General features: G+C 33.3%; 1 protein-coding gene across 1 annotated transcript in view; it reads right to left on the bottom strand.

The window, feature by feature from the left end:
• Positions 1-12,031, bottom strand: part of Cdh7 (cadherin 7) — a 144,514-nt gene that overhangs the window by 95,363 nt on the left and 37,120 nt on the right. The window contains exon 2 of the mRNA XM_052200311.1: positions 2,490-2,784. Within this exon, the coding sequence (XP_052056271.1) occupies positions 2,490-2,784 (295 nt within the window). The remainder of the gene's footprint in view (positions 1-2,489; positions 2,785-12,031) is intronic.

The raw sequence follows: 12,031 nt of genomic DNA, 5'->3' as shown, positions 1-12,031 counted from the left end.
AGTGTGATAAATTATATAAAAGTTTAGCATACTTAAATAATTTAATAAATGCATGTACAAATATATTTGCTAATATGTGCTTATAAACTTGCTCGTAAAATTTGATGTTGCATGTGGGTAGGTGGGGGCACTTTTCTGGGTTCTAGAAATAGATCAATCCTGAGCATCATTAATTATCAAACCATCCAGCTTGCTATTTGAAACAGTCTCTCCTTGACCTGGGTCTCACTGAGTAGATCAGGCTAAATATCCAGCAAACCCAAGAACCTTACTCTGAGCCTCCCAGAGCTGTAATGACAAGTGTGTACAGTTGGATTTTGCCATGGATCCTGGAATTGAGCTCAGATCCTTATGATTTTGTGGCAAGCAATTTTCTGATGGACTTTAATTTTTTATTTTCGTCTAGTCTCTAAAGATAAAGTTTCAATGCTTTTCTATGTTCTGTGGAAATGTGTAACTTGTTCTATGGTCTTATTATCATTTATAAAGCATGCTCTTAGAGTAAATTAAATGAAATGTTTTATTTCATTGAAATCAATCAATTTCAATAAAATAATTTGTACATGTGCATAATATTCATACTTCTTGATTCCTGGAGTGGAAATCATGCACAACAAAAGATTAGATACATTATGTAGTATCAAAAAAATAACCAATTTGCATATACCAATTAGCATATCTAATGGTAAAATACACATTAGATAGGAGTATGACACTATGTCAAACACACCTAAAACCTGTTATAGTAAACATGATTAATTGCAAGAGGAAACATGCCAACTTCTCGCTCTCTCTCTTTTTTTTTGGTTTTTTCAAGACAGGGTTTTTTCTGTGTAGCCCTGGCTGTCCTGGAACTCACTTTGCAGACCAGGCTGGCCTCAACTCAGAAATCTGAGTGCTAGGATTAAAGGCATGCACCACCACCGCCCGGCCTGACAACTTCTCATAAACAACCCCCTGCCCATTAACTTCACTGTTGTTGCTTATTCTTGGCAAGATGCACTTTGAAGTCATGGAATAGAATACACCTATGTCACAGACATGTACATCAGTGTACTCACATTTACAAACTGTAAGTACCAATAATTCTCTTGTTTTCACTTTGAATTTAATTAGCAACTGAAGCCATATGTCCCCAAATTATTAGAATCTAAATTGTGACGCTGTAAATATAACACATAAACAATATTTATCTGTATAATCCTACCCCCCCCAGTGTAAAAGCACAACTAATACGATTGAATGAATAAAACAAGACAAAACATGTTGGTTAAAACATCTATATGGTGTAAATTCTGCATAGATCTGCATCAGGCTTTCTTGCTTTTCTTTATTTTTGACTATCCCTACACATAAAGGTTGTGTTCTTTAGCTTGCAATTATTGTTGGACTTCTAAGCATGTGAGTGTGGGTGTCTCTGACATTTTTACTGCTCATGAGACATTTTCTTCATACTGGTTTGCCTTGTCCAGCCTTGATATGCGGGATGTACCTAGACATTGCCTTTTATTGTGCCAAAATGTGGTTGATTATCACTGGATGCCCTGCTCTTTTCTGAAAGGGAATAGTAGAGCAATGGTTCTGGTTGCTTGGGTCAGAGGAGGGGAAAAAGGGAAACCTATGCTTTGTATTTATTATATGAGATTTAAACTTTGATAATAAACCCAACAAAGGTAACATTTAGAGATACATTGTCCTATCTTACAGTCCCATTTTAAAAATTTTATTTATGCACATGAATTACATATTGGCAAAGGGAAGTGCTGTTGAAGAAGTTACTACACAAATTTTATGTTTTTCATAAAGGTAAACCAAGAATTTATATTTTGTTCTGAAATGAAGAGATGATTAAAGACTTAACAGGCAGAGGGTTTCTATTGTTTTCCTGTTTCTATATTGCATTAGGTTTATGACAACAACTTGGTTTGTGATTTACATGTGAAAAGGTAACAAAGGGATTAGTTATCATTATCAGAGAGATAATGGGCCAGCAGCCCTGTGCTGAGTTACACAGCTGCTAGCAGCCTTCTGGTAACAAAAGTGGAAATCAGGCAGCATTACCTATAGACAGAATAGAGTTTATTATTTGTTTGTTTTGTGCACTTCAAGCTGTACTTGAGACATATATAGGGAGAGATGGTGTGGAGGGAGAGCTGGAAGAATATACAGGGAAGTACTTTTTTTATAAAAAAGTAAATGGTTAGAGATTATTTTAATCATAATTTAAAAAAGTAATTATTTATAGAAGGAAAATGTGCAAGCCATTTATTAAAGGCAATTAGAACTGTGCCAAAGGAACAGAATAAAATCAGTACATAATGTAAAAACATAAAACAAAAAAAAAAGCTTTTCCCAAACCTTCCACATGGGTATATGAAGATTGAAGGAAACTAGCATTCCATTAGTTTTCTTTCTTTCTGACCATCCCTACACATAGAACAATATTATTTTCAGATATATATTGCAAAAACCACGTTCTCCTTACTTACCCACAGGAGACATCTCAGGAACTCCTGCTGTGTATGGGCCATCTAGAAATTTTGGTTCATTGTCATTGATATCCTGAATCTTGATAACAAACTCTGATTCTGGCTCCACAGGCTTGTTGGTGAGTCTGTCCAGAGCTTGGGCTCTGAGTGTATAATAGGCCTGTTCCTCCCGGTCCAGTCTCTTGGTAGCATGGATATCGCCAGTGTTCTCATCAATAATGAAAATTGAACTTGCCCCTTCGCCTGACAAGATGTATTTGATGGAACCATCTCCTTTATCAACATCAGAGTGAAGCTGGTGAAAAATTCATGTGAGATGAGATTAACTTACAAGAGAGTCAGCAGTATAAAGTTATGTAAAAGTCATTCTCATGTCACAGCTGTAAGTTTCATTGTTTTTGGAACAATAAGCTGTGTGCTGTTTGTGCTAAGAAGCCAGAATATACAATGTGAAATCCAGCACTGGGAACAAGTAGGTTTTTTTTTTGCACATAGTATTATTTCTAAGCATATCTCCATGCCATTCCTAAATATATATATTAAATACATATGCATACATATAGCTGATTTGAGTTTAATGTGATCAGATGTTTCTGAAGAATACTTGTAAATTTAGTTCTGAGAGATTATTAATTTGCATATATATTGCATATATATTTAATTTTACTTAATTAAAATTATCATCAGCAGAGATAAAAGTCCAGTCTTTTAATTGTTCAGTATTTTACATTTTGAAACTGAAAAATTATTGCTTTTGAAAGTAGAGATTTTAATTCAATATGTGCATGGGATTCCACTCAACAGTTCCTGAAATACCAAGAATCAAAATATTTGCACAAAATTAATCCTAGTGTCACCATCAGGGCACTTTCTGATTTTTATTTCATATCTGAAACTAGTTGCGCTATATGTCAGGACATAATGTTGAACAGAGAACCTTATAAAATAAATAGAAATAATTACATAATTTCCTGAACTTGAGTGACATGCGATCCAATCAATCATTCACCAATTGCTCATGACTTAGAACTACTGTCTTCTAGAATTTTGACTAATAACACAAAAAGCCAATATACTGAATAATGAAATTTTTCATTGCCCTACATGACTACATTTGCATTTTTCAAAAGATGCATTGTTAAAAATAGAAAACTTTGGAAAGCACTTAAGATGCTGTGGGCATAGCATTTACATCTGTTCATGATGTGAAGGATTCAGGTTCTGCTGTCTACAATTCTGCAAGTGATATTTCTTAAGTCTGTGTTTCAGGTTTTTAAATAATTTATCCTTTCTTTTCTGAAAAAAATAGCACAGAAAGGCATTTTGATATGAATTATATATATATATATATATATATATATATATATGTGTGTGTGTGTGTGTGTGTGTGTGTGTGTGTGTGTGTGTATGTGTGTGTGAATGTGGTATATTATTTTAATTTTGGTATGTATGTGTATGTCAGTTAGGTATATTCATGAATCATGTGTATTACCAAACTATGAGAAAAATGAATCACCTAATTATCTCAAATTATACTAAACATTACTTATATGGACATTATTATATTGTGTATATGTAATAAGAATAGAGTAATATACATATATATGAATTGTTACAGTTGAATTAAATAAAACTTATGATCACATTTAATCTTATCAGCTAAGTATCTCATTCAAGGTTCATAATTTTTTTTTACTAATCCTATCAACAGATGAAGAAATTGATGCACACAGAGACTGAGTACATTGTCTGTCAATGCAAAAATTGTTCTATACAGCAAGAGAATGCCAAAAACTCTCTGGTTTGTGTGGGTATTAAGTATAGAGATAACCAGATAGCAAGAGGCAAGCAGAAGAACATAAGCAACAGAAAGCAAGGCTACTTGGCATCATAAGAACACAGCTCTCCCACCACAGAGTCCTAGATACAACATCATATCAGAAAAGTGAGAATTGGATTTAAAATCACTTTTCATGATAATGACAGAGGACTTTAAGAAGGACATAAATAACTCCATTAAAGAAATACAGGAGAACACAGGCACACAGGTAGAAGCCTTTAAAGAGGAAACATAAAGTCCTTTAGAGAATTATAGGAAAACACAATCAAACTAGGTAAGGAATTGAACAAAACTATCCAGGATCTAGAAATGGAAACAGAAACAATAAAGAAATAACAAAGGGAGACAACTCTGAAGATTGAAAACCTAGGAAAGAGATCAGGGGTCATAGATGCAAGTATACTAACTGAATACAAGAGATAGAAGAGAAAATCTTAGGTACAGAAGATACCTTAGAAAACATTGAAACAATAGTCAAAGAAAATGCAAAATGCAAAAAGCTCCTAACCCAAATCATCCAGTAAATACAGGACAAAATGAGAAGAAAAAAATTCTAAGGAAACCAAGTAGAGTGGAGAGTGAAAATTCCCACGTAAATGGACTAGTAAATATCTTCAACAAAATTATAGAAGAAAACTTTACTAAAGAAAGAGATGCCCATAACCATACAAGAAGCCTACTGAAATCCAAATAGTTTAGACCAGAAAAAATTCATCCCAGCACATAATAGTAAAAACAACAAATGCACAAAACAAAGAAAGAAAATTAAAAGCATTAAGAGGAAAAGGGTTAAGTAACATATAAAGGCATACCTATCAGAACTAAACTAGACTTCTCACCAGAGATTTTAAAAGCCCAAAGATCCTGGGTAGATCATACTGACTCTAAAAGAACACAAATGCCAGAGCAGGCTAATATACCCAGCAAAACTCTCAATTAACTTAGATGGAGAAAACAAGATATTCCATGAAAAAACAAATTTATACAATAACTTTCCACAAATCCAGTCACATACAAAGGATGATGGATGGAAAACTTTCACAGAAGGAGGGAAACTACACCCTAGAAAAAACAAGAAAGTAAACTTCTTTTAACAAACCCAAAAGAAGATAGTCACACAAACATAATTCAAATCAAATGGAGTTTAAAACTTTTGATTGTTTTGTATGTCTTTGTATAATATATTCTCTGTGTAATTTATCCGATTCCTTATTTTACATTTATTTTATAAATTAGGATTATGAACCTGATCTAACAATTTTTATATATCTTTTAATGAGATAGCCCTGAAAACATTACCAGACCATGTTATTTGGTTTCATTAAAATATCAACTGCAAATGATAAACATTTTTCAAAGAAAACTGAAATTAAAGAGATATTAATATATTGGTCAACTTTGCTTTCTTCCATAATCTTTTTAATCTGAACACTTGTGATTTTACTTAAAAACCTCTCTTTATTGATAACTCTTCACCTCAGCCTATGTGAGTGAAGCTGAGATAAAGAGGCGTGAATTTATATATTTAGATGTGAGCCTAGCTTTTAATATTTGAGCTATGTCTGTGGTGGAGGTACGAAGGATGTAGTTTTATTTAAGGGTCTGGACACTGAAAATTTGATTATGCTCACGGAGCATATGAGAAATGTAATTTAGTGTTTGTTTGTTTTTCTTCAGTTTGGTCTCATTCAATTTCTCATTTTTTGAGAGGGGGCTCACAATGTTGAGGGGGACTAGTAAAGACGGGGAAATGGATTGTATTGGATTGTATTATGCAAAATTACTAAGTAATCAATAAAAATATTATGTTAAAAATAAGAGGCATGTAATTGTAGTTTACTGAGCAGTTATAAATACTACTTCAAATATGAATATAAAGGAAAATCATTTTACCATTAGGATTATGCTTCTTAATATCCCCATACTATATTTTCTATCATTTAAAATACAGTTCTAAACATTGTAAAACTGTAGAAGATTTAGTGTATTTTATGACAATTTTATTACTCAAAGTAACATTGAATTGTAGCAGCCCTATTTGTAATAGCCAGAAGCTGGAAAGAACCTAGATGTCCTTCAATGGAGGAATGGATACAAAAAATGTGGTATATTTACACAATGGAGTACTATTCAGCCATTAGAAACAATGAATTCATGAAATTCTTAGACAAATGGATAGAGCTGGAGAACATCATACTAAGTGAGGTAACCCAGTCTCAAAAGATCAATCATGATATGCACTCACTGATAAGTGGATATTAGCCTAGAAACTTTGAATACCCAGGACATAATCCACACATTAAATGATGTCCAAAAAGAATGGAGGAGTGGGCCCTGGTTCTGGAAAGACTCAGTGCAAGAGTATAGGGGAATTCCAGAACAGGGAAGTGGGAAGGGGTAGATGGAAGAATAGGGGGACGGAAGAGGGTTTATGGGACTTGCGGGGAGTGGGGACCCAGAAAAGGGGAAATCATTTGCAATGTAAATAAAAAATATAAATAAATAAAAATAAAAATGAAAAAAAACAAAAAACATTGCTAAATTAATTGAAAAAAAAGAATTGTAGATTCATCTATCCACACTGATTAATTTATGAGAGTACTAGCAATTGCTATAATGCTACATGGGTGTTTATTCTTGTAAGTTGCCAAATATAAAAAAAAAATGAAAATAAACTACTAAATACAATATATAAGTCTATTGAATTTGTGCGTAAGAAAATGGAATAGAGATGTTGGGACAAAACAAGTAAATTCTGTTCATCTGAAGGTGATTGTACACACCTCAAATGATAACACTCAGAATTTCCTGGATGATTGACTGAGACTAATATTGGATTTACAGTGAAGCCTTCATCAAAAAGAACGTATATATACTCTACCATTTGGAGTGATTAAATCAAATATTAACAATTCCACACAAAAAGAATGTTAGTTCATTGATTCATGATTATAGATTATTGGCTTTAGTATTTAAAATAGTGTGTTTCTGATTGTTCCTAGACATTCAAGATAGGTACTATTATTACATTTTTAAAATGTTAACATCGTCTAGATAGATTTAATCAGTAGTTGACAGAAATGAAGCTGCTGAGATGTACTTATTACATCCAGATTTTCTTTACTCATTATGACTTTTAATAAATGTTTTCCATTTGTCAGAGGACACCTTGTAATTATTGAGCTGTTGAAGAAATATTGAGAAAGGAAACAAGTATATGAGTCATTTCGTTCTGGTTGAAGTACTCCTAATTTATAATTATCATGTGGTCGAGGATAATGGAACACAATTTACTTTTGAAGCATCTTTGATTAAGATGCGTGGCTTAAGAACTTGAGTTATTAATTACTATGTGTAGTGAAGCATGGGACAGCACTGTGATTCAAGAAGTGCATAGGCAATAACAAAACTGACAAGATATCCTCATTTAATTTTTCAACAACAATAAATGAAAATATTAAGTTACTCATGGTATATAGACAATCTAAACAAGTTCTTAGTAATCCACAGGCAGGAAGTCACGAGTTTGTGAAGTTTTCATTGGGGAATTTAATGCAGCTATGTGAGGCAGGAGACTTCCTGCCAGAGCTGCCATCTTCTTTCCACTCAGGAAAAAGCTGTAGATGTGACTACAGTTCAATGTAAACACACTTTAGGCCCCGATGTAATTATTAAAAGCAGGATAATTTTTACTAAGGAACAAAGACAATTTTACTGTTCCATTGTAGACTGTTTATAAACATGGATAGGCATTTTGCTTTGAAGTATGAAATCCACATGCATTTATTCTGTGTTTTTAAGAAACAAAAAAGACATTATTATATTTTATCTGCTTTTCAACTTTCAAGTCTAAGTGAACATTCTGTAACATGGATCTATAATATAGATCAACTAAAAATTAAGGATCATGAATATAAAACAGTAATGGCTCCAGCTGCATATGTAGCAGAGGATGGTCTTATTGGATATCAAAGAGAGGAGAGGATCTTAATGATATAAATGCTTTAGATCTGGACAGGAAAATAGTAAGAGATCTAAAGCACTTATATCACTAGATATATCTTCCCAGAGCCTAGTTTTTCCTGATAAAAACTGGAGTAGAAGAACCATCCTTATTTAATACAAACACGAACACTTAATATCTGATTGAGCTCCCTGGGAAGACTCTTCCTTGATCAGTGAGTTATCAGCTCCAAGAATAAATCTGAAACAGTTAAAAGAAAAATTTTGAAATATCCAACCTGTTTTATTTTGGGGGAAAACTTTTCTTTTTGCTTTTGAATTGAGTGTAGTTCAGGAGTTGAGTTAAACATGTATTGTCTGAATCCTGAATCTCTCTAAGAAGATGTAAGGAGGAAATGGAGAAAAATGCTTAGAAATTGTTACAGTACTATGAGCCATAAACCCTACTGCACAAAAATAAGAAACAAAATAAAGGCATTGATTTTTGATGTAAGTAATTCATCTTATAGCATCTTTCAAAATTATTATGAAGTCATTTGTAACATTAAGTATCCATACATTCTGTGTTAAGAAACAAAAAGGGAGTAAGAAATTCTAACATCTATAGTAGAATTGCCCCTTTCTCACAGATCATAGCAAATATGGACCAGTGAGCAGGATTCTACTTGAAACGTCTTTTTAATGCTTCAAGACAATAACAATCTGGCACTTTTTCCTTGCCCTAACTTCATTAGAGCATTTGGCACAGTGGAGAAAGAGGGCAAAAAGTGGTCCTCCATCAGATGCTCACCTGGCATTTTTTTTTTTTTTTTTTTAATGAAAATCAAGATTTATTTTCCAAAAGCATAATAACAAAAATGCAGGCATCAATAATTTGTTCTTTTCACACCTTTTTTTTTTGTGTGTCTATTAGCCATTTTTTTATTTGATATAATTTATTTACATTTCAAATGATTTCCCCTTTTCTAGCCCCCCCCCCACTCCCCGAAAGTCCCGTAAGCCCCCTTCTCTTCCCCTGTCCTCCCTCCCACCCCTTCCCAGTTCCCCGTTCTGGTTTTGCCAAATACTGTTTCACTGAGTCTTTCCAGAACCAGGGACCACTCCTGCTTTCTTCTTGTATCTCATTTGATGTGTGTATTATGTTTTGGGTATTCCAGTTTTCTAGGTTAATAACCACTTATTAGTGAGTGCATACCATGATTCACCTTTTGAGTCTGGGTTACCTCACTTAGTATGATGTTCTCTAGCTCCATCCATTTGCCTAAGAATTTCATGAATTCATTGTTTCTAATGGCTGAATAGTACTCCATTGTGTAGATATACCACATTTTTTGTATCCACTCTTCTGTTGAGGGATACCTGGGTTCTTTCCAGCATCTGGCAATTATAAATAGGGCTGCTATGAACATAGTAGAGCATGTATCCTTATTACATGGTGGGGAATCCTCTGGGTATATGCCCAGGAGTGGTATAGCATCACCTGGCATTTTTGAAAATACATTCACACACATTGTAGAGGACATTGTCATAATGGCCCTGCAATACACTTCCTGAAAAGTTCTGAATTGTGCTGTCTTCCCTTATGGATAAATAATTGAAACATTAATAGATGATGCAATTGAAATATAATTTTAGAATATGATTTGCGGGGCACTTTAAAATCTAAAAACAAAAATAACTTGAATTGCTTCTCTTTAAATAGGAGGATTAACCTGTGTCCATTGTGAACTAATATTGTCAGTGATAGTAAAATGACAACTATGACTACTTTATTATGAATAATATTGAACTTGAAGTTAGAGGATAGAAAGAACTGGAGAAAGGTCAAGAGGAATGCAGTCAGTGGACATGTTCAATAGTCAAGCTTATTAATTAGAGTATAGTAAACAATTTTGAAAAGTCTTCACTCTTCCACAGCTATTCACAATAATCAGCCACCATAAAACCATCCAGTCCTGGTCAGCTTGTCCAACTAGTTCACTGCTGAATCACACTTCTTTCAAGGAATATAGAAAATAAAAATATTAAAAAAAATTTTCATAGATATATTAATGTAAGATTTCATCCTACACTTTTGTAAAATTTTACCCTGCAATGCTTACTTAGCAAGGAGATAGAAAAAAGAAAAGTCCTTAATTTTGATCACTTGTATTGATGTCTAATGTGTACTATACTGCAATTTGATCAAAATAATTTAACAGAAAAAATAGTTTTGATTTAAAACTCTATGTCAAGAACACATACAAAATATCCTTAAAGGACATGACAATATAATATGTAACCTACAGAGACAACTCTGAAAGCAAAAACATGTATTAACAATGGAACATTATGAAAAGAACTTGTAATTTATATAAGGTCTAATACACAATTCCATTTAGGATCACTTAAATATCTAAGAAATGCCATTTACTCTTTCATCTTCTCAGATGTACAATATATATTTTCTCTGTACTTCACACAGGCACATTATGGCTACAAGCTTCAGACGTTGTCTTCTATTTTCCTATTGCAGCAAGAAAACTCTGTGAGCAAAGCAACTAATAAAAGAAGGATTTATTTGAGTTATAGTTTCAGAGGAATGAAAATCTATGATGCCAAAGCAGAGGTATGATCCCTGGAGCAGGAGGCTGAAGGCACACATTTCAAATCCACAAGATTAGAGCAGAGGTCACAATTTCAAACTGGAATGAGTCTTTAAACTCCCAACAGCTACCTATGTCCTCCAACAAGGCCAAATATCCCTAGCCACCTCAAATTGTATCACCACCTAGGGATCAAGTATGCAAATGCAGATATTATAGCAAACATCTCTTTCAAACTATATTAACTATATCTAGAGGTTCTTGTAGTACTGTGAGGATGACAAATCCTAGCACTGACCTACTATTGAGAAACACTAATACGCTGGGTTGTCTCTAAAGGGCATGATTTGGGACAGATGATTATATTATTATTGTGATACTGTTTCTATTTATTAAAATATCTTCTGCTATAGAGAAAAAAGCAAGTGTGAAATGAGTTTCATATATAATTGCAGATGATTCAAAATAATGAGAGGGAAATTATATCTCCAGGACTTATATGCAAATATGCCAAATATAAACTACCAGTAAAAACAGAACTGGTGGACACTGGATTTCCTTACTCAAAAATTGGTGTTGTCTTTGTGTTGTTCCTGCTGTGGTTTGTATATTTGTTTGGTTTTGTTTTCAACACACCTATACAGCAGTTTCCCCCTCCATTTACTCTTTCCAATCTTCCTTTACCATAGAAAAGGAAAAATCTTCCTGTATTTCTCTTCAGAAAATGTAATCAATTTATGACTGAAAAATGTCCTGGAACCAATGACCAAATTTCATTTGAAACCTCATCTCTTCTGCAAAAGCAATTCTTTTATTATTGCTATAGCTTCAAACTTTCCTTATAAATTTCAGCCTTCATCTGCTCTGCTTTTATGTGGTTTCATGTCTATTTCATTTAAATGAGTAGAGGAGGATAATCTTGTATAAACAGTCTGGAAATGACGTATTTATTTTTTTCTGACAAAGTACTACTATAGGCTAGGCATTGTATTCTAATTTTATATGTGAGGCAGACAAAGTATAGAATTTACCAGTCTTTACTTGGCCTCTCATAATGCAATGCCAGTGGCATATATTTCTATATGATTTTCCTATGCCTGCTACTAAAACAGAATAATTATAGCCTTCAGACATTATTTTTAAATTTGCATACC

This window comes from Apodemus sylvaticus, chromosome 12 (genome assembly GCF_947179515.1).
Source record: "Apodemus sylvaticus chromosome 12, mApoSyl1.1, whole genome shotgun sequence".
Classification (NCBI taxonomy): domain Eukaryota; kingdom Metazoa; phylum Chordata; class Mammalia; order Rodentia; family Muridae; genus Apodemus; species Apodemus sylvaticus.
The sequence above is the reverse complement of the archived record's forward strand: the minus strand, read 5'-3'. Positions and strand labels throughout refer to the sequence as shown.